This window comes from Odocoileus virginianus, chromosome 10 (assembly GCF_023699985.2).
Source record: "Odocoileus virginianus isolate 20LAN1187 ecotype Illinois chromosome 10, Ovbor_1.2, whole genome shotgun sequence".
Lineage (NCBI taxonomy): Eukaryota > Metazoa > Chordata > Mammalia > Artiodactyla > Cervidae > Odocoileus > Odocoileus virginianus.
In genome coordinates, this window is record NC_069683.1 from 42,437,365 (window position 1) to 42,461,737 (window position 24,373).

Here is a 24,373-nt window from a genome sequence, read left to right on the forward strand (position 1 = left end):
TTCTGTTTTTTTTTTACTACTGTCTTCATAAACCTGGCTCAATAATAGAAAGCTGGCAAGTAATTAATGAATGTGTAGATGATGAATAAATTAATTAATTCTTTCAGATGAGCTTCCCAGAGAATTTGCATGTCCCTCTGAAAACTTAGGCCTTCCCTTGTGGCTCAGCTGGTAAAGAATCCACCTGCAATGTGGGACACCTGGGTTCGATCCCTGGGTTGGGAAGGTCTCTTGGAGAAGGGAAAGGCTACCCACTCCAGTATTCTGACCTGGAGAATTCCATGGACTGTATAGTCAGTGGGGTCTCAAAGAGTCAGACATGACTGTGTGACTTTCACTTTCACTTTCTGAAAATTTAATTAGTTCAGCTTCCTTTCACTGAGGACTGGTAACAAGCATGGTATGACTACAAAGATGGGGGCAAAACTGTCCTTGCTTAGGAAGCTTAATGTCCAGTGGGAGAAAAGCTGAGCAAATAGACACAACACAAAGGCTCTTGACAGGTGTCTGTTGAGTACTACCGGGAAGGGAATAAGAGAAAGCCATGCTGTTGAGGCAAAGCCACCTACTTGGGCTGCTTCCATGAAAGAGGGAGAGAGGTTTTCCAGACAGGGAAGGTGAGACAAAAGATTATAAGCAACTTTTCTCTCTTTTTTTTTTCCCCCTCAGCATGCAGCTTGCAGGATCTTAGTTCCCCAACCAGGGAATGAACCCAGGGCTCTGGCAGGGGAAGTGTGCCATGGAGTCTTAACCACTGGACCACCAGGGAATTCCTAAATGTGAGCAACTTCTTGTGGGTCATGGTAAAGAATGTGTTTTGTCATGTAGAGACCCCTACCCCAGCGCCAAGCCTGGTGGGTATTGAATATGTGTCTATATGTAATTTTTGCACTTAAGAACGAGTCTTGGGACTTCCCTGGCAGTGATTATGATTTCATCTTCCAATACAGAGTGTGCAGGTTCGATCCCTGGTCGGGGAGCTAAGATCCCACATGTCTTGAGGCCAAAAATCCAGAACATAAACAACAGAAACAATACAGTAACAAATTCAATAAAGACTTCAAAAATGGTCCACATAAAAAATATATATGTATTAAAAAAAATATATATATATATATATATATATTTTAAAAAGTAAAAAAAGGAACAGTCTCTCCTGCTGAAGGAAGAGGCAGAGGAAGCAAGGAGTGTAAGTTACAAGCAGAGTGGACTTGGACCTGATCCTGGAGAACCTTTAACTTCGCAAGATCCTGTAGGCCAGGTCAAGGCCCCTAGGGGTTGTCACATAGGGCAATGGTTGCAAACGTTTCCACCAAAGTGCTCCTGATGGTGGGGGAGTGCACATGTGCACCTCTGGGGACTTGAGAATAGCCCAGAACAATCTGTCACATGTGAGACTTTTCTTTGAAGTCTTACTTCAGCTTAAAAATGCATGTGAATTTTTGCAGTACTGTTTACAATAGCCAAGACACGGAAGCAGCCTAAATGTTCACTGACAGAGGAATGGATAAAGAAGACACGGCACATATATACAATGGAATATTACCCAGCCATTAAAAAGAATGAAATAAGGCTATTTGCAGCAATATGAATGGACCTAGAGAGTGTCATACTGAGTGAAGTAAGTCATACAGAGAAGGAGAAATATCATATGACATCCCCTATATGTGGAATCTAAAAAGAAATGATACAAATAAACTTACATACAAAACAGAAGGAGACTCACAGACTTAGAAAATGAACTTATGGTTGCCAGGGGGAAAGGATGGTCAGGGAATTTGGGATGGCCATGTATGCACTGCTATATTTAAAACAGATAACCAACAAGAACCTACTATATGGCACAGGGAACTCTGCTCAATGTTATGTGGCAGCCTGGATCGGAGGGGAGTTTGGGGGAGAATGGATACATGTACATGTATGGCTGAGCCTCTTCACTGTTCACCTGAAACTATCAAAACACTGTTAATTGGTTATCAGTTCAGTTCAGTCACTCAGTTGTGTCCGACTCTTTGTGACCCCATGAACCACAGCACGCCAGGCCTCTCTGTCCATCACTCCAGGTGTCTCCTGGAGTCCACCCACACTTATGTCCATTGAGTCGGTGCTGCCATCCAACCATCTAATCCTCTGTTGTACGCTTCTCCTCCCACCCTCAATCTTTCCCAGCATCAGGGTCTTTTCAAAGGAGTCAACTCTTCACATCAGGTGGCCAAAGTACTGGAGTTTCAGCTTCAACATCAGTCCTTTCAATGAACACCCAGGACTGATCTCCTTTAGGATGGACTGGTTGGATCTCCTTGCAGTCCAAGGGACTCTCAAGAGTCTTCTCCAACACCACAGTTCAAAAGCATCAATTCTTCGGTGCTCAGCTTTCTTTATAGTCCCAACTCTCACATCCATACATGACCACTGGAAAAACCATAGCCTTGACTAGACGGACCTTTATTGGCAAAGTAATGTCTCTGCTTTATAATATGCTGTCTAGGTTGGCCATAACTTTCTTTCCAAGGAGTAAGTGTCTTTTAATTTCATGGCTGCAATCACCATCTGCAGTGATTTTGGAGCCCCCAGAAATAAAGCCAGCCACTGTTTCCACTGTTTCCCCATCTATTTGCCATGAAGTGATGGGACCAGATGCCATGATCTTAGTTTTCTGAATGTTGAGCTTTAAGCCAACTTTTTCACACTCCTCTTTCACTTTCATCAAGAGGCTCTTTAGTTCTTCTTCACTTTCTGCCATAAGGGTGGTGTCACTGCATATCTGAGGTTATTGATATTTCTCCCGGCAATCTTGATTCCAGCTTGTGCTTCATCCAGCCCAGCGTTTCTCATGATGTACTCTGCATATAAGTTAAATAAGCAGGGTGACAATATACAGCCTTGATGTACTCCTTTTCCTATTTGAAACCAGTCTGTTGTCCCATGTCCAGTTCTAACTGTTGCTTCATGACCTGCATACAGGTTTCTCAAGAGGCAGGTCAGGTGGTCTGGTATGCCTATCTCTTTCAGAATTTTCCACAGTTTATTGTGACCCACACAGTCAAAGGCTTTGGCATAGTCAATAAAGCAGAAGTAGATGTTTTTCTGGAACTCTCTTGTTTTTTCGATGATCCAATGGATGTTGGCAATTTGATCTCTGGTTCCTCTGCCTTTTCTAAAACCAGCTTAAACATTTGGACGTCCACGGTTCACGTATTGCTGAAGCCTGGCTTGGAGAATTTTAAGCATTACTTTACTAGCGTGTGAAATGAGTGCAATTGTGTGGTAGTTTGAGCATTCTTTGACATTGCCTTTCTTTGGGATTGGAATGAAAGCTGACCTTTTCCAGTCCTGTGGCCACTGCTGATTTTTCCAAATTTGCTGGCATATTGAGTGCAGCACTTTCACAGCATCGTCTTTCAGGATTTGAAATAGCTCAGCTGGAATTTCATCACCTCCACTAGCTTTGTTCACAGTGATGCTTCCTAAGGCCCACTTGACTTCACATTCCAGGATGTCTGGCTCTAGGTGAGTGATTACACCATCGTGATTATCTGGGTCGTGAAGATCTTTTTTGTACAGTTCTTCTGTGTATTCTTGCCACCTCTTCTTAATATCTTCTGCTTCTGTTAGGTCCTTACCATTTCCGGTTAATTCGTTATACCCCACTACAAAATAAAAAGTTCCTCCAAAATGCATATGAATTTAATCTTCTACTCCAAATATTTTTAAAAATACAGGGGATTATTTTCACTTACAATTTAGTAAAATGACAGTCCAAGAAAATACTGATCATGTGGTTATTCTATAATTCTATGTGGTCCTGTCACACTATTCATGAGCCCCATGAGAGGAGCATATCTTTTTGAGAAGCAAAAAGGGAATATCCATTCTGTCCACTGCTATAGCCCTAGCATCTCAAAATGTGTCTCAGCAGGCGCTCAGAAGGTAGTTATTGAATGAATGACTGATGTGCATGAAATGACACAGTCAGATATCCTAAAACGTGACATGGACAGATGCCTATCAGATCATCTCAGAGACACAAGCCAGAAAAGCAGGGACGGGTGCCTTGGTCTCTGCTGCCAGATAGGCCTGTATGCTGAAGGAGACATATCTAAGTTCCTTTTTATCTAGATTTACTCATCTGTGCCACTGAAAGTGTTAGTCACTCAGTAATGTCCAATTCTTTGCAACCCCATGGACTGTAGCCCACCAGGCTCTTCTGTCCATGGAATACTCCAGGCAAGAATACTGGAGTGGGTTGCCATTCCCTTCTCCAGGCGATCTTCCTGACCCAGGGATCAAACCCGGGTCTCCAAGGTTGTAGGCAGATTCTTTATCATCTGCACCACCAGGGAAGCCTATTTGTGACACTACAGCCCACCCAGTAAAAGCCTGGAGATTCGAGAGGGGTTGGGAGAGTGGGACACTCACAAAATTAATTCTCCATCTGCTTCTGGATTAATCTCAAAGAATGGTAAATCAGGTCAGGTGGGAAAACTGTAGATAAAAAAACCAAGACTATTGTTACACTAAAAACAACCAAAAGAAAAATTAGAGTTGTTCTCTTAGGACTCATTTAAATAGTATTTCTCTAGAAGCTTCTGTCTCCTGAATCTCACCTTGAATGACTTGCTTCCCCCTCACTGCTCCTCTTATCTTTACCTTGCAATGCAAGCTTGAGTGATCTTGTCATTCCTGCCCAAACATCCAGCCCCACTCCCAACAGCCTGCCTGGCAAAGTTCCCCTCTACCGGTCATCCATCCTACCTACTGAAATGCTGTGATCACTCAGACCACAGGGATTACTTCCTCCACAGATTGTCATCATCCCTGGGGTTTTACCATCTCCCTGAACTCCTGAAATTTCACAGGATTTGCCCATTTTGTACTGTCTCATAGTATTCTCATTCTATCACACCACTTACAACTATATTGGATCCTTTGTGAGTGCAGGAATCAGGAATCCTGTGTTAATCCTCCTCTCATATTTCTCACAGAATCCCAATGTGCAGCGGGGACATAATTCATGCTCACACTGTTGGTTCCCTCGTTGATCCAGGAGCTAGCAGTCAAGGAAATCTGCTTGCATGTCCTACGCAGCTCCTCGTGGGACTCACCACCAATTTCTCCAGGACAAAAATCTGCAGATCTCTGCTAGAGTTCTGTAGAGTTCATGCCCTCAAATCACAGCTGGAGGCCAGTAATATGCCCAGAAAAGCTGATTCTGGGACTAAGAACCACAGTGGCTTTTAAAGACCACAGAGAAAATGAAGGCTTTATTTAAACAAATATTTTTCCTAGGAAGATGTCACTCTTTTGTAGGGTTTCTAAGCTGCAAACGCAGCAAAAGAGGTGAGGGTGGATGAAAGCGGGTGCTGGGCAGAACAGGGATTCATTTACATTGGGCAGGATGGCTTGGTCCCCAGGGTTTCTGGACCGCTTCAATGCATTCTGAAAACCTTGATTCATTTTTCCCCAATCTGAGCCAAAATAGCTGAAATACAATATTCCTGGTGAACAGGAAGGAAGAAAGAAAGGAAGGAGAGAGAAAACAAGACATTAAAAAAAAAATCCCACACATTTTTTCTCTGTGGGTTCCATAGGTCAAAACTAGCAAAGTGATTGCAGTTTCCTCACTCCAGATGAGACTTGCTTTCACATCATTCTGGTACCCTGCTCTCAGGCATGGTCATATGGAGAAGACAGAAATGTCCTTTCTCCTTTCCTATCAGGCTGAACAAAGGAGATTGCAGCAGAAATGCTTTCCAGCAGGGCTGTGACATCGTGAGCGACCTGAGGACAAGAACATATAAGCTCTGGTCCTAAAAGACTGTCACAGTTGTGAGGCTCACCCTGCAAAGGTGACTATCTGTTGAACAGGAGAAGTGAGAGGATAAAAAGCCACAGGTGTTGTTAGTTGTTCTCAAACATGGAGCAGAGACCATATCTAGGACATCGAAGACAATGCCTGCTGTCCGCCCCCGGTCACTTACTGGGTTGAATACAGGTGTTCTTAAATCCCATTAAGATGAAAGTAAAGGAATAAAAGGGCTGCAAATCCACCCAGGACTAGAGAACATAGGAGGAAATTGAGGGGAAAGAGAAATGTCCACAAACGTTTGGATGAAGGGACGTGGATGCGGAGAGAACTGATTCACCATGTCCCAGGGACTGAAGCCCACTGCTCACAGAGGAAAGGCTCGGGAGCTGAAGCCAGTCCACAGGTGCAGCAAAAGCATGAGCTGGGGCATGTTCTTAAAGCCGGGGCCTCAAGTGACAATCTGTTTTAAAAGACCTACATGTCTCCTCCCTCACCCTCTGCAGAAAAGCCCCAATTCACCCCACCCCACCCCACGGGAGAAGGGAGTTTGGAGGACCAAACCTAGAGACATCAGACCCAGAAGAGAGCAAAGCGCCAAACTGGAAACATGGGGCTTCCCAAAGTCAGGGTCCAGAGCACCTCTTCTCTGAGGCTGTTGGATTTGCATTCTGAATGGGACTCCCCTGGCCCCCACTCCCACCCCGGCCCCGCAGCTTAGAGATCACTGGCAGCCATTACCCACCTTCCACTAATGGGTGGGTGACTTGAGAATTCTTCTCCGGAGAAAGAGAAGAGCTACAGAGAAAAAGCCTCTGAACACTGACATTTGGGAATCCCAGGGTGAAAATGCACACAGAGAAATCTGTGGTGCAAAAAGCCCTGCTCACTCGCGATCCTTCCCAAGAGCTTTTTTGTATCTCTCCCTCCAACAAGGCACACTTGAGAGAAGTAAGAGGAAAACAAACAGAAGCAGAGACTCTGCAAGGAACCCTATGGTCAATATCCTAAGGGACATAAGGGAAGAAACTGTGGAATGTTAGGCAAAAGGAACAGATGAATGATAATAATAGCAATATTTATTGAACATTTACTCTGTACCTGGTGTGTATTTAAACTAACTTAATCCTCATAACATGTTTTTAGTCCTCATTTAATGCCCATGAGTGGGGTACAATTATTTCCCCCATTTTATAGATGAGAAAAGTGAGGCACAGAGAGGCTGAGGAACTTGTTAAAGGTTATACAACCAGAAAGGAGTGTGTACTAAAAGTGTTTGAATTCCTGATTTTAACAACATCTAAGAGATCCTTTGGGGGGAAAAAAAAAAAACTTTGGGGGGAGTTCCCTGATGGTGCACGGATTAAGGTCCATGGTAGGGGGTGTAGATTCCATCCCTGGTGAGAAACTAAGAGCCCAGAAACCATGTTGTGCAGTCAAAAAAAACAAAAACTCTTCAGCAACTCAAACAATATGAGAAAAAGATAAGAAAATGAGAGGATCAACCCAGGAAATCCAACATCTAACATATATACATACAAAGAGAAAGAAGTGAAAATGGAAGAAATTATATGATTATATATTTAAGTAGTCTCATAACATTTCTTGACATTTAAATGAAATGAGCTTTCAGATTACTAGCCATAAATGAATGGGGTTGAGGGGGGAGGAAGACCTACAACCCCAAACCCATCTTAGCAAAATTTTCCAACTCCAGGGATGAAGATAGGATCCTACAAACATCCAGAGGGGGGAAAAAAAAGAGGTCGTCTATGAAAGATCAAAATTAAAATTGTCATCAGACTTAGCAACTAAACAGCAGCAGACTTCTTAATAGTAACTCTGGAAACTAGAAGTCAGTGGAGCAATGTCTTCTGGAATTTGAGTGAAAACTGTATCCAACCTAATACTCTGTAGCAGCCAAGCCAGGAGTCAGGTGTGAGATGCTGAGTGCACAGGAACTGGTAGCAAGTGTTACCTGTTGGAGAGAACCTGAGGGCCAGGTGTGGGGGAGACGCCTTTCTCAGTAGACCATTTTGTTCTCTTTGAATCTTTACCATATGCTTATATCACATTATTCCAAAAAACTTAGAATCAAAAATTCACTTAAATAATGCCAAAAATTAATTAGATTTGGGAACCACCAAAAGCTCTTGGGTGATTTCCAGTTCTCTACGTCTTTTCTGTAAACATGAAGTAGTCAGGGAGAAAGGGAGGTCCACCAGAACCTATTTGCTGCATGATGAACATGCAAAAATTCCGTGGAAGACAGTCCTCTGGCGAGCCAAAGGCAAGACTCATCATTAGGTCATTGGAATAAATACATGATTGAATGAAAGGATAAATGAGCATGAAGCAGTCATTTGAGTCATTGGGGTGTGGGTAAGTGACAGGAAGGAAGTAAAATTAGGGGAAATTCTTTGGCATTTTAAATCCTCCCTTGCTGAGACCTGCCATTTTCTGCAGGGATGTATCCTGGGGGCTGGGAGCCAAATTGCCATGCTGGGTCTCTTCCTGCCACCTTAACATGATAAACTGAAGTCTGATTTAGCTGATTTGGCTGCATACCATCATTAAGTAGCATACAGAGCAAGGTCCAGATTTCTAATTGCCATTCTCTGTCTCTGGGAGAAGAGAAACTCTGAGATGTTTCATGTGAAGCATGAGCTAAGCCTGATTATAGTTCTGTTCACACATTTGATGTAGGAAGCATATTAAAGCTTACTGCGATCCTTAAGAACTTATCTGATACGCTAATTATGTTTAAACCCTTTAAAAAAGTCTGTGTTAAATGAATGATTTGAATGAATGAACATATTAGTAAGGGTATATTAAGACAATTTATCCAAATGTTAATAGAGTAATAGCATCAGGAAGAAAGACTCGAAGAAAGACTGTACCCTTAAATGTTAGATACAAAGAGTGTTTGGGGGAATTACTGTCTTTCACATTCTAACTGAAGATAATTTTTTTTCCCTCCTTGACATTAGGATGGCTCAGCTTCTATAAAAATTTCTCCATGACTTATTCCAGGAAAATGTATTACCAGAATGATATGAGGAGTATAGTTTATATCATTCATAGCACATAGGAGGTCTGAAGTCAGACTGAGTTGACATTATTAGCTTTGAGATCTTAGCAAATTACCTAACCTGAAATGAGGCAAACCCTGTTTCACAGGATTAAGTGATTAAATGAATTTATTCATATTTTGTTGTTGTTCAGTCACTAAGTCACGTCTGACTCTTGGACTGCAGCGCACCAGGCTATCCTGTCCTCCACCGTCTCCCAGAGTTTGCTCCAACTCATGTCCACTGACGGTGCTGCTATCTAACCATCTCATCCTCTGCTGCTCCCTTCTCGTTTCACCTTCAGTCTTTCCCAACATCAGGGTCTTTTCCATTGAGTCAGCTCCCCAGTGGCTCAGACAGTAAAGCATCTGCCTGCAATTCAGGAGACCCGGGTTTGATCCCTGGGTCAGGAAGATCCCCTGGAGAAGGAAATGGCAACCCACTCCAGTACTCTTTACTGGAAAATTCCATGGATGGAGGAGCCTGCTGGGCTACAGTCCATGGGGTCGCAGAGTCGGACACGACTGAGTGACTTCACTTTCACTTTCTTTTCAGCTGTTTGCATCAGGTGGCCAAAGTGTTGGATCTTCAGCATCAGTCCTTCCAATGAATATTCACGGTTGATTTCTTTTAGGACCGACTGGTTTGATCTTCTTGCAATTGAAGGGACTCTCAAGAGTCTTTTCCAGCACAACAATTTGCAAGCATCATTTCTTTGGCACTCAACTTTCTTTATGGTCCAACTCGCACATGACTACTGGAATATAAATATATTACATATAATGTGTATATATATATATATATATATATAATAAGCACTCAATGAATGTTACTATTGTTAATATTATAAAGCATTTTATAATTTGCAGAGTACATTTAGATAAGCTAATACAAAACTACTTATTCTGCATAACAAAACCCAAAATATGTATGGGAAAGAATTGTGAAATCTAAAAAGTGCTATGCAAACATAAAAGTCATACTGTTGAGCTTGTCATTGCATTTCTATAAAACAAAATAAACAATTCATATCATAACCAACTCCTAGGGATACTGTGGTTGCCAAAAAAACTTGTGAAAGTATTTTTAATTCTATGATAGTGATTATCATTGTGAGTGGGGAGGCAGAAGAAGCTAATGTATAAATTTTTAAACTGTTATTAAAGGATGTGGTTGGCAGCCTCTAAGATTATCCCGAGAATTCCTGCCTCCTAGTATTCCCTTATGCTTGAGTGTGGGCTGGACCCTTTGTCTCTTGTGAATCCTGCATTGGCAGGCAGGTTCTTCACCAGTTGAGTCACCCTGGAAGCCTGATAAAACCACAGCAAAGTCAGTTACATGATCTCAACAGGTCTGTTAATATCAAATTGTTTATTGTTGTATATCATAAGATAAAGAGCCTCTTGATGAAAGGGGAAAATGGAGAGTGAAAAAGTTGGCTTAAAATTCAATATTCAGAAAACTAAGATCATGGCATCCGGTCCCATCACTTCATGGCAAATAAATGGGGAAACAATGGAAACAGTAACAGACTTTATCTTTGGGGGCTCCAAAATCACTGCAGATGGTGACTGCAGCCATGAAATTAAAAGACGCTTGCTCCTTGGAAGAAGAGCTATGATCTACCTAGACAGCATACTGAAAAGCAGAGACATTACTTTGCCAACAAAGGTCCGTCTGGTCAAAGCTATGGTTTTTCCAGTAGTCATGTATGGATGTGAGAGTTGGATTATAAAGAAAGCTGAGCGCCACAGAATTGATGCTTTTGAACTGTGGTGTTGGAGAAGACTCTTGAGAGTCCCTTGGACTGCAAGGAGATCCAACCAGTCCATCCTAAAGGAGATCAGTCCTGGGTGTTCATTGGAAGGACTGATGCTAAAGCTGTGAAACTTCAATACTTTGGCCACCTGTTGCAAAGAACTGACTCATTGGAAAAGACCCTGATGCTGGGAAAGATTGAAGGCAGGAGAAGGGGACGGCAGAGGATGGTTGGATGGCATCACTGACTCGATGGACATGAGTTTGAGTAAACTTCGGGAGTTGGTGATGGACAGGGAGGCCTGGTGTGCTGCAGTCCATGGGGTCGCAAAGAATCGGTTATGACTGAGTGACTGAACTGACTGACTGACTGATTCAGACCAAACCTATGCGCTTTTCATTATGCCATGCTGTCCCTCTTCAAGCAACCACAAAAGCATTTGCAACAGGGTCTGGCACCACTCTGAGCATTGATAGTATTCTTGTGCTTATTCATTTAATCGTCTCTGACTCTTTGCGACCACATGGACTGTAGCCCTCCAGGCTTCCCTGTCCATGGGATTTCCCAGGCAAGAATACTGGAGTGGGTTGCCATTTCTTTCTCCAACTGATGTCTATAGCATTTCCTTAAACTAACACCTTATCCAGGTTGCTTCAGATTCTGGGTGTCACAAACTAACAACAACATTGATAGAATAGATGGCACACAGAGGCGGGTGAGAAATGAAATATTTCATGCCATATCAATAAACAAGGATGTCACAGTCATCAGGGATTCCCACCCTCCAGCACGAGCTGGTAAGCCCTAAGGGCTCTCAGGAAGGAGAATAATATCTGCAATCTAACAGCCAGTAGACTGTGACCTCGCCCCAGGGTGAGCCCCAAGGGAGCTCAGGATGTGGAAAACAGGAGATGCTGGCCTAGGAAAGCTGAGATGCATATGAAAGGAATGATTTCGTGTGCCCAGACTCTTGCATCTTCCTATACACAGAAAAGCACCAAATTCCTCAACTTGGGATACTGGCTTCCTTTAAATTAACAATGATCTTTTGATGTTCAGACTACCTGCCCTTTGCTGGAAAACTTGTGTATAACCTGGCTCCTCCCCTTGCCTCCTCAGAGCAATTGTCTCAGGGTTACTTGTGATGCTGTCTTCAGGGCTTGAAGTCCTAAAAATTCCCACAGATTAAAACATAGCTCAACTTTTAAGGGCTTCTCAGGTGGTTCTGGGCATGCATGCACTCAACTTTTAGGTTGTGAATATTTTTTAAGACGACAGTGGTGACCAGGAGTGGATAGTTGTTCGACGAATGTGAGCTGCCCTCCTGTTCCCACCCTAAGTGGTGTCAGGCTACAAAAATGAATGACATTGTCTTTTTGTCTATGAAGACACCCCCATAATAGAGAAACAACACAAACACCCAACAAATCTATCTCAAGGCAGTGTGTGATCAATATGAAGGTGAGAGTCAGAATGTGCTCTAGGAATTTAAAAGAGGAAGATCGCCAAGGTGATCAGGGATGGCTTCATTTGGTGGTCCAGTGGTTGAGCCTCTGCATTCCCAATGCAGGGGGCACAGATACAGGTTCAATTCCTGGTCAGGTAACTAAGATCCTGCATGGAGCATGGCCAAAAACAAGAACATGAAGAAAAAAAAAGAAGGAAAGGAAGTATTGAATATTTAACTTGGGCCTGAAGAATAGGTTGGACTTTGAGCAGCTCTGATTGACAGGTAATGACATTCCAAAGACTGGGAACGGCAGTCTGACTGCTTAGCAAATGAGTCGCCGAGCTGACCTCAGTGTTTGGCAGATCAGACCATCACTGTGGATCCTCAGTCCTGGTGAGGTCTCACACACTGGTCACTAGTATCACATAAACAGCATGTGAGCTCTACCACTGTCCTACACCTGGGGGTTGGCTATCTGAGAGTGATGGTTTATCCAGGTCAGGGGAAGGCTACAAACCCAGGCTAAAGGGATCACTGTGGACTCAAACACACCAGTTATCCTCAGAATTCTGTTCTCAGTAGTATGCTTGCTAGTACATGTTCCACGCGTGTATTTGTGTTCACATATGCAGGAACATACAAATACACGAACCTGTCTAGAGACCCGTACAAGCCTGCCCATGTCTATATGCAGATCAGATGAGAATGTATGCCTTTGATGCTGACAATCCAAGAACTAACCTATTTCATTGACATACCTATTTATAGCTTCTATCTCATTCCAAATGCTAAGTCGCTTTCTAAATCTAAATCTTTTATCACCTTCAGCAGAGATTCAACAGAGAGGGGAAATTAAAAATAGAAACAGACTGGCTATTGAGAGAGCAGCAATCAATTTTTAGGGGTTCATGGCAATGGAGACTTGAGATTATGTTGATAATTAAAATCCACTGATAAGTTAAAGCCTCAGTTCAGCCTTTGACTTTATCCTTCATCCTCCACCTTCCCATCAAAGCTAATGACAAAGAGAAGATGACCGTCCTGAACTTCATCTGTTTCACCCTCCATCACCCTCTCTAGGGACAGACAGAAGAGCCATGAAACCAACAAAATTATAGTACAAATTTGTCACTCAGTATATTTTAGAACTAGAGTGGGATTCTCAGGTGGTGCTAGTGGTAAAGAATCCACCTGTCAATTCGGGAGACGAAGGTTTGATCCCTGGGTTGGGAAGATCCCCTGGAGAAGGAAATGGCAACCCTCTCCAGGTTTCTTGTCTGGGAAATCCCCTGGACAGAGGAGCCTGGTGAGCTACAGTCCATGGGGTCACGAAGAGTCGGACACACCTGAGCATACACACACACTAACAAACCAGTCAAGATCGTGTAACAGTTTTGCTGTGGTTTCAGATTTAGTGATAATAAGAGACTATGAACAATTTGATATGTTTTAGCAGATTAGTTTTAAATACGAAATTTACCTGAAGGTAAGATAATAACCAAAATGACCTTCTGGGCCTTCTCAAGTTTGAGATTCTACGTTACAGAGAAACAGCCCATTCAAGGGTTTTGTAATTCAGTAAATTACTGGCCTAGAACAAAAGCTAAACATCAAGATTAAAAGGACCCTAAGGGTTCTTCTGCTAATTCCTCTCCTCTAAAATACCTCGAATGGATATTTATTCCTTCACTCTTTGCCTTTCTTTTTTTTTTATTGTTTTTCGGTTACTCAATCACGTCCAGCTCTTTGCAACCCCATGGACTGCAGCACACCAGGCTTCCCTGTCATCCACTATCTCCCTGAGCTTGCTCAAACTCATGTGCATTGAGTCAGTGATGCCATCTATTTATTTATTTTGCTGTACCAGGTCTTAGTTGCAGTACTTGGGATCTTTGATTTTTGTTTCAGCAGGCAGGATCTTTAGTTACAGCATGTGAACACTCAGTTGCAGCATGTGGGATCTAGTTCCCTGGCCAGGAATGGAACCTGGGCATCCTGCATTGAAAGCTCGGAGTCTTAACCACTGGACAACCAGGGAAGTCCCTACCTTTCTTTATCGACTCTGCAGATGACACTTCGCAACACCTGAGTAATCAATTTGTTTCATAAGAAATTCTGTGATGAAAATAAGTTTTTTTGGTCTCAGACAAAATAAACATCCATTTCAGCTGGAAAAAGTTAAACCAGTGACCTTAAGTTATTTTAAAAAGTGTTTCTATTTCTTTAATGGATTTTTTTTCCATGACCCCTGGAAACTAAATGAATACAGTTTGAAATTTAGCATATAACCACAAATGGCAGCAAAGTACTTAAATCCAAGGTAATCTATAATTCTTCATCAATGTTAATAATCCATTTTACTAATATGAGGCATGACTAATCCTAAGTAAATTCTGCCCCCTTGTGGACTAAAATATCCACAACTAGCTGCATGGGGCCAATTCCTTTTAGTTTAAGTTCTATCTTCAATGATCTTTAAAAATAATATACAATGGAACAAAATTAGACTATTTGTATAAATTGTGTAAGAGCTGATTGATGATGACAAAATATAGTGACAGAGAATAGTACACATCTGTATCTTACACTTTGTATACTAGGACCTTATCTTGACTATACCAAGTACTGGATAAATATTCATAGAATGTTAGGAGAAACATGAAATATTGGGTTTAACATCCACATAGAATTCCTTTCATAGCTCCTGATACATCCCCACTCAAGTGACTCCAGGAATGGAAAATTCATTAAATGATATAGCTTGTTCTTCAATCAAGCAGGGATTAACTGTTAGAATGTCTATCAGCATATTAAGCCAAAGTATGAATAAGCAATAAGGTCCTACTGTATAGCACAGGGAACTATATTCAATATCCTGTGATAAACCATAATGGAAAAGAATATGAAAAAGAATGTATATGTGTATAACTGAGTCATTTTGCTATATAGCAGTGATGAACACAACATTGTAATTCAACTCTGGTGGTGGTTGTGGTTTAGTCACTCAATCGCATCCAACTCTTTGCGACCCCATGGACTGTAGCCTGCCAGGCTTCTCCATCCATGGGGTTTCCCAGGCAAGAATACTGGAGTGAGTTGCCATTTTCTTCTCCAGGGGATCTTCCCAACCAAGGGATCAAACCCTTCTGCTTGGCAGGCAGATTCTTTACCACTGAGCCACTTGGGAAGCCCACTATACTTCAATTTAAAAAACAAACAACAACAATATATGTATATATATATAAAACCAAAATGGAATAAATCTTTTGTCAGAGAATCATCATTTCAGAACTGGAAAGAGGTATTGGAGATCTCCCAGTTTATCCTTTTATGGTTGAATCCATTACACCATCTGGACCTAATTCTGCTCTCTGGAACAACACTCAATAAGTTCCATTCTGCCAACTTTTCACCGATAATTGTCAACTATTCCTCATATGACATGTTTTTTAGATCCCATCATCTCCCAGTTACAACCCTGGATGCCAGCTTTGTTGTGAACATCCCTCCCATGTGCAGCTTCTAGAACTGAACACAGATGTCTGGATGTGCTCCTTTGTCTAGGATAGACAGCAATGAAGTGGTTATGCCTTAGGACATTAAACCTCTTTTAATGCAGCCCAAGCTCCTTGGGATTTTTCAGCAATTATATCATACTACTGGTCAGTATAAATCTTGTAACCCCCAGGTCCTCCAGGTCTTTCCCAACCCTGTACTTCTGCCTAACTATAACTTTTAACAATTGTTGCTATTAAATTTCATCTTTTGCCTCAGAATCTCAGCTAGCAAGATAATTATATCTTTAAAAAATATATTTATTTATTTGGCTGTGCCAGGTCTTAGTTGCAGCACAACCTTCTATCTTAATTTGCAGGATGTTTGGCTGTGGCATGTGAGCTCCTAGTTGTGGCATATGGGACCTAGTTCCCTAACCAGTCCTGCATTGGGAGCACAGAGTCTTAGCCACTGGATCACCAGGGAAGTCGCAGATAATTGTATATCTTAATGTGTCCACTCAGATTAGTTCTGCTAGCTAGCTCTGTGCCGTCCATATTTAATAAACATGATCGCTGTGTTTCCAACCAGTCCATTTCAAGGCAGAAGCTTTGATTCAGAGATTAGGAAACACTGGAGGTGGGCCCATGTCCCTGAAGGCCTCAGCTGTGTGTCCTCTAATTTCTCTTCTCTGAAGCAGAGGTGATAACGTGAGCTTTCAGGTGCTCCTAGGGCTCACATGAAAAAAGGCGTTTGAATAGGCTGAGTTAAGTGTTAATTGCTAAATAAATGTAAAGTCTTATTAATCACTAGCTTTCAAATGGTTTGAGGAGGGAGGAGAAACTGTTATCGTCTTTTGTATCTCTTTTCTCCCTGATAGGTGAAGAGCACCTTATGATTTTTTAATGTGGATAAATACACATGAAGTACATATTGAGACAGTTTTTCACAGAGGGGAAGGGAGGTGAGTTGATAGTTTTTAATCAGCCTGTATTTAGTCTGGAAACTTCAACCATCTTCTATCAGCGTCTCTCCCTTTTCCCCCTCTCTTCTCTTCTTTGTCTAATCTGACTCCCTTCCTCCCCTCTCCCTTCCCTCCCTCCCTTTTTTCTTCCTCCCTCCCCCTCCTTCCTCCTCCTCTCTCCCACTCTCCCCGTCCCCCTCCTCCTCCTTTATTCCATCTTTCTCCCCGCTTTTCCCTTCCTTCACCTCCTCTAAAACCAGCCCTCAGATTGGAAGTCAGGAGGAAGCTCTATACACCCCGTGCCTCCCCCGACCCACCGCCACCACCACCACTGAAGCCAAGGCTGCCACCTGGGTCCTTGCACCCACACCATTCATTTTAGGATTTCAGGAACAAACATTCACCTCCTTGAAGGAAAAGATAACAAGGCAGCACACCGACTCCCAGATGCCTGAAATCCACTGATAGCCACAGCTGTGTTCCTTCAGCACGTCTTTTCCTAAACATCAAATACATACACGTTCGTCTCTGAGAAGACAGCGAAAGGAATCATTTAGCAGCTCAGCGTGAGCGTGCTTTTCCTTTTCCAAAGACCTCATAAAGGCTGTTGGCTGGAGATTCTGGGGTCAGGCTAGTAGGGGGCTGGGAAGGCAAAATAGAAAACTCCCCTGGTTTACAGCCTGAGGGGCTGATGGGGCGGGGCAGGGGCTGCCTCTGCTGCTAAGCAGCTGCTCCAGGGGCGCTCTCCGCCTTCCCTCGGGTCTGCAGGAAGAACCTGTCTGTCTCCAGAACTAGTTTAGTCCCACTTACTCCTCTGAGTCTTCCTTAACCACTCTTGTCCGAAATGATTGACCTTCCAGTAATCATGCAATGTGGTTACTTTTCCTGGGTGTGATCTTGATGTTGAAATATAGCAGCAAAAATATGTGACAAAATATATCTGTATATATATATCAAATCCGGGTCTCCTGCATTGCAGGCAGATTCTTCACCATCTGAGCCACCAGGGAAGCACCCCCCTCCCCTCCACCAAAAAAATAAAGACTAGTGTGCGTGCGTGCTAAGTCACTTCAGTCGTGTCCTACTCTTTGAGATGCTATGGCCTGTAACCCACCAGGCTCCTCTGTTCATGGGATTCTCCAGGCAAGAATACTGGAGTGGGTTGCCATTTCCTTCTCCAGGGGATATTCCCAACCCAGGGATCAAACCCTTGTCTCCAGCATCCCCTGCATTGGCAGCCGGGTTCTTTACCACTATCGCCACCTGGGAAGCCCATCTGTATATATACATACAAATGTATGGAGAGAGATTGAACAAACATGGCCAAACATTAAGTTGTCTAGCAAAATGACTTTCAAACTCCTCACAGTTCTGCTTTTCCTCCTTAGCATGTTTTTCTCATTTTCCTTGTCTTTCGTATGGTGTGTACAACTACTAATAATGAGCATTTGTTGAGTATGTACTGTATATCCTGTGCCAGTGTCAGACACTTTATATACATCTTAATAATCCTTACAATCGTCTCTCATGATTGATGTTTTTATACTCATCTCACAGAGAAAAGACTCAGAGCAGTCAGGGAATTAATTTGTCTTAGAGCAAATTTAGTCCACACCACATCTATCTGACTCCAAACTCATGGTTCTTCTATTATATCTTGAACTGCATACAGTGTTCCAGAAACAGTCTGGAAGGTACATCCCTGCGCGCGCGCACACGCACACCCCTGCACCTACAGAATTTTACATATATATTAGTCTAGAAATTGGAAGGCCTTTGGGTGAATCACTTTTCTCCAAGCCTTGATTTCTTGATCTATAAGAGAAGTTTAAAATTTCCAAAATCCGGACTTCCCTGGTGGCACAGTGGATAAGAATCTGCCTGCCAATGAAGGGAAGATTCCAGATATCAAGGACGAGCTAAGTCCATGAGCCACAACTACTGAAGTCCACACAGGGACTGAGTCCGTGCTCTGAAACAAGAGAAGCTACAGCAATGAGAAGCCCACCTACCACAACTAGAGTAGCCCCCATTTCTCTTCACAACTAGAGAAAGCCTGAGCGAAGCAGTGAAGACTCAGCACAGCCAAAAATAAATTATTTTAAAAAATAAAATTTCCAAAATCCTTTTTATCTTTCTGAATGACATTTGATGATTTTGATTTTCCTGAGGCCTTCTTAAATATTCCCTGTAAAGCAAAACACAAGGAAACTTTCCTCCCACTTAGGAAATTGAACAGGTCCATTGAAAAGAGTGTAACCACTGAGTGGAAGGCGGGTGCTTGCACCCCTCCATCGCCCTTCACGGGTGCCCCACTGTACATTAAATAGTGGCAATGATGCAGCTCCTGCACTTGACTTCAGACAGTAACTGCTATGGCTGTCTATGTTACTTGTAAACAGTTTGTCTGCCCAGCCTGATAATCAACAACTCAGTTCTAAAACAGGACCCAGAAAGCACTATGGCCTCTCCTAGAGGGCCTAGGGGAACGTGGGGTGTCAGAGTTAATGATGGCAACACTAGAGGATCCATTCTTTGGAGGGAATAGCATGCAGACCCTGGGCAACTTGTGCCTCATAGGCATTCAGTAAATATTTGAGAAGTAGAAAATTCTCTGCTAGGGAAATAAAAGAGAAATAAGATATTTTATATGCAGATCCTAGTTTCTATTAAAAGTTACCCTGGGCGGACTTCTTTGGTGGAATAGTGGCTAAGACTCTGCCCTCCCAATGCAGGGGGCCTTGGTTTGATCCCTGGTCAGGAAACCAGATCCCACATGCCACAACTAAGTGTTCAAAGGCCACAACTAAGACCCAACACAGCTAAATAAATTGTGTGCTGTGCTCAGTCATGTCCAACTCTTTGTGACTGCTTTACTGTAGCCCACCAGACTCCTCTGTCCACGGGATTCTCCAGGCAACAATACTGGAGTGAGTTGCCATTTCCTACTCCAAGGGATTTTCCCAACAGGAAAACCAGGAAAATGGCAGGGTTCTTAACCCATGTCTCTTGCATCTCTTGCATTGGCAGGTGGATTATTTACCACTGCACCACCTGGGAAGCCAATTAAAATACATAAATAAATAGAAATAAATATATTTTTTGAAAAAGTTACCCGGGGCCATTTGTCTTTTTGCATCCATAAAAGCACGATAGCTTACCAGTGGCCTTAGGGGAGGGAGCCATCTTAAAAAACTCAGCCAGGGTTCTTGATCCTGCCACATCTGCTCGAACTGACAGTCTGATCAAGAAACTGGGCCTCAATATGTGAGGGAAAGTCAGTGCAAGAAAAGTATAGGTCTCACTTATTTGAACTAAGTAAGCCTCCATGAAAGGGTCATCCAAGGCATCTATTTGACCACCAAAACAATGCCAGTTCTTTGGACATAATATTTTTAGAAAGACTTCAACTATGCATGTTTTATGACAAACGTAGACAGAATATTAAAAAGCAGAGACATCGCTTGACTGACAAAAGTCTGTACAGTCAAAGCTATGGTTTTTCCAGTAGTCATGTACAGATGTGAGAGTTGGACCATAAAGAAGACTGAGCCCCAAAGAATTGATGTTTTCGAATTGTGGGTGCTGGAGAAGACTCTTGAGAGTCCCTTCAGCTGCAAGGAGATCAAACCAGTCAATCCTAAAAGAAATCAACCCTGAATACTCATTGGAAAGACTGATGCTGAAACTGAAGCTCCAATACTTTGGCCACTTGATGCGAAGAGCCAACTTTTTGGAAAAGACCCTGATGCTGGGAAAGGATGAGGGCAGGAGGAGACGGGGACAACAGGGGATGAGATGGTTGCTTGGCATCACTGACTCAATGGACATGAGTTTGGGCGATGGGGAAGAACAGAGAAGCCTGGCGGGCTGCAGTACATGGGGTCACTTAGTGACTGAACAACAAGTCTTTCTCTGGCTTCCCAGGCGACTCAGTGGTAAAGAATTTGCCTGCCAAGCAGGAGACTCGAGCTTGATCCCTGGGTTAGGAAGATCCCCTGGAGAAGGAAATGGCAACCCACTCCAGTATTCTTGCCTGGGAAATTCCATGGACAGAGGAGCCTGGCGGGCTATCGTCCATGAGTTGCAAAGAGTTGGACATGACTGAACGACTAAGCAGCAGCAGCAAGGTCTTTCTCAATGAAAGTGAACCCTTCAGTGCCCAGGGAACCCAAGGCTGGCCCCTGGAGGTTAAATTGCCCCTTCTTGCTCACCTGCCAGGCAGCAGACACATATTCAGCAGCCCCCATGAGCACTGCCAAGCCTGGAGGTTGTAAGGAGAGCCCAGGCACTTTGCACATAGACTTCAGGAGTTTGAGCTAAAAAGCACAGAAGTACCTGAGAACTCTGCAGGGATTCCAGGGACCTGAGGTTCGGAGAAGACTAGAGGTGCATGCACCCTGATCCTGAGGCTCCTTGCCTTGGTAAAGCCATTTGTGATTCACGGAGTGGCCTGGCCCTGCACTGCTGTGTTAATTCTGGGTGTGGCATAAATAGAACTTGGTGATCTGGCAAAGCACGCCACCCACCACTGTGTTCCTTTCCTTTGAGGACATCAACCAAATCTGAGCCTCTGATTCCCTCTAGTGGCTCAAATTGGCAACTTTCCTAGCTGATTCTTTGCATTTATTTATTCAATATATAGTGAGTGCCTACTGTATGCACTGAATTGGTGCTGGGTTCTCTAGCTTTGCCAGGGGTGCTTCATCTGAACACTGTCCTGTCCAGTGGAAAGTGATCAGAGATGTAAACCAGAGCTCCTCCATGGAAGCTTAGCTTATAGTACAGGGCAAACCGGCTCTGCTTTATGGGAACTGAAAGAGGATGGGTTTTATATGGGTTAGTTCTGCCACTAAATGAGTTGTAGGACCTTGGGCCAACTCCTTTATCCCCAGACCTCAGTTTGATCATTGGTTAAATCAGTGCATGGGTTAGATTCAAATCCATCCAATACGTATTTATTGAGCACCTGCAGTATGTGAGACCCTGACTAAGTGCTCTAGGCATGCAGTGGTAATGGAACTTAATCTCAAGGTGCTTAAGAGGCAAATGGGAGAACCAGACCCTCAGGAAGTCACATAAAATCAAGGGTATGAGTAGTTTAGCATGGCTGTCAGGGTGCGCTTTGCAGGGAGACAGATCTGGGTGGAGCCCTGCGCTGACACTTCCTAGCTGTGTGATAGTGGGCGATTTGATGGGATTCCTGGTGATCTAGTGGTTTGGACTCCACACTTGCACTGCTGGGGGCCTTGGTTCCATTCCTGGTCAGGGAACTGAGATCTCACAAGCTATATAGCCAAAAAACATTACAAAATTAAATTGCTGACACGATATCATTTCTGGAAAAAGATGAAAGTTAAAGAAAGTAGAACTGAATTCCTATTGGCCAAAGGAATATTGGACAGATGAAGGGACAGGATCCAAATGTGGTAACTTGGAATTTTGCTTTGAGTAGAAAGTGCTGCTTCCTGTTTTGCAGCCGTGTGATATGAAACTATGGAGAATGAAGATGGAAGCTGGGGGAGTAGGAGACTGTGTGTCCCTTAAGGGAGCAGGGGCTGCCACAAGAGCCCACTTGTTCCTGGAGGCACGGCTGCACTTACTGAGAGTTCTGTGAGGGCGGCCGGACTTCAAGATGGCTCTGAGGAGTGAACCGTATCCGGAGCCTGTGCTGGGAGGAGGCTAGCCCTGTCCTCCTTGTTAGTTTCCGTCCTTTCAGAAGCCTTTGCTAGTAGGAGAGAGAAAGGTCAAAAAACAAAGTTGTTTTTGACCTGAGTGATTTCATTCTAAAAACCCTGGAGGGTAAGAAAGGTGGTCATTAGCAGGAGTGTAATTTGGGGGGGAGGTATGGAAGATATGATGAATTCAGTTAATGGAGGAGCCAGTGTGAGACCAGGGACTACCAGTAACTTCTGGACCAGGGTTCTTCCAACACCTTGACATGCCTCTTGCCCACAGAAACATCCAGTATTTGTTGTAGTATTTGTTTCCTGCACACTGTCATCCCGTTTCTGCACAACTCATTGGAGGTTTCCCTCTTCCAGTTTCCTACTACGTTGGAACCTTGGGGACCCACACTGAGATCAAGAAAGTGGCAGAGGAGAAGGTCACTCTGCCCTGTCACCATCAACTGGGGCTCCCAGAAAAAGACACCCTGGATATCGAATGGCTGCTCACAGATCACGAAGGGAACCAGAAAGTGGTGAGTGTGTGTCTGACTGGAGTCTCGCCTCGTTTTCCCTTGTCCTCCCACGCCTTGCCTTATTCCTGTATCTTTCTCACTGGGTAAGAAACTTCTAGAATTGCTTTTTCATCTGATTTAGAGTTGGAAGATTCTAGATACAATACTACAACAAGAAAGGGTACTGGGTTGTGAGGATAAGAGATTCTGTTTGGGGGAAAGCATCTATCATTTTACCAAGGAGGGAACCTACACTAGTGGCATCTTTCCTATGAGAGGAACGAGGATGCAATAGCTTGATCGCCTAGTCTAGTGGGCCAGAATCACACCTGGAAGACTCTTCAGAGTCTGTTGGACAGCAAGGAGATCCAACCAGTCCATCCTAAAGGAAATCAGTCCTAAATATTCATTGGAAGGACTGATGCCGAAGCTGAAACTCCAATACTTTGGCCACCTGATGCGAAGAACTGACTCATTTGAAAAGACCCTGATGCTGGGAAAGAGTGAAAGCAGGAGAAGGGGACGACAGAGGATAAGATGGTTGGATGGCATCACTGACTCAATGGACATGAGTTTGAATAAGCTCTGGGAGCTGGTGATGGACAGGGAGGCCTGGCGTGCTGCAGTCCATTCGGCTGCAAAGAGTCGGACACGACTGAGCGACTGAACAGAACTGGCGGTATAAACAGATTTGTCACACTCTGCTCCTGATGACCTCCTGGCATGACATTCATTAGAGAATGAGAACTAGGTAACCTACTGTTACCAACCTTTCTGCCTTGGCTGCACTCAGCCACTGTACCTTGGCTCAACCTAGGTTTTCTGGCGTAACTAGTCTTCAGTAGCCTTTGTGCGTGTTTGTGCGTGCTCAGTTGTACCTAACTCTTTGTGACCTCATTGGACTGAAGCCCACCAGAATCCTCTGTCCGTGAAGTGGGTTGCCATTTCCTACTCCAGGGGCTCTTCCCAATCCAGAGATTGAATTAACAGCCTTTACTCATTGACTTTTTTTTTCCCCCAACATCATAGGCTGGCTTTGATTTTGTTGTATTTTTTTTACACAAGTGTTTTATTTATTTATAGTTTTTTAAACTTTTATATTATATTGGAGTACAGTTGATTAACAATAATGTGTTAGATTCAGGTGTACAATGAAGTGATTCAGTTATCCATACACATGTATCTATTCTTTTTCAAATTCTTTTCCCAGTTAGGCTGTTTTAGACTATCGAGCAGAGTTCCCTGTGCTATACAGTAGGTCCTTGTTGGTTAACTATTTTAAACATAACAGGGTGTACATGCCCATCCCAAACCCCCTAACTATTCCTCTCTCCACCCTTTCCTCCTATTGACTTATTTTTAAAACTCTTTGTTGAAAGTTTTGTGGTTAAAAAAACAAACTACATCCTACAGAAGCTGATTTTAGACTTTCCTTCTTTTTCAGAACTTCACTTCTTTCCCTACTAAAAAGGATAAAGTTGTCCTTTCCTCTCTGATGTCTATGCTACTTATTTCATAAGGTGGTTTATGCAGAGGGAAGCTAAGGTTTTCGCTGAAAATAAAATTCAAGATCACAGTTGAAATTGAACTTGCTTACAGAGCTGCCTACATCACCTTGTTATTTTGATATTGCTTGTCATTCTCTTC

General features: G+C 43.2%; 1 protein-coding gene across 4 annotated transcripts in view; it reads left to right on the plus strand.

Moving 5' to 3' along the window:
* The window catches only part of CLMP (CXADR like membrane protein), a 99,835-nt gene that overhangs the window by 56,353 nt on the left and 19,109 nt on the right, over nucleotides 1-24,373 (plus strand). For 3 of the 4 annotated variants that reach the window (XM_020878035.2, XM_070473459.1, XM_070473460.1), the window contains exon 3: nucleotides 22,590-22,747. In XM_020878035.2, coding sequence (XP_020733694.1) covers nucleotides 22,590-22,747 — 158 coding nt within the window. Of the gene's footprint in view, nucleotides 1-16,460; nucleotides 16,546-22,589; nucleotides 22,748-24,373 lie in introns of those variants that run through there. The other variant, XM_070473458.1, reaches the window with a different exon arrangement.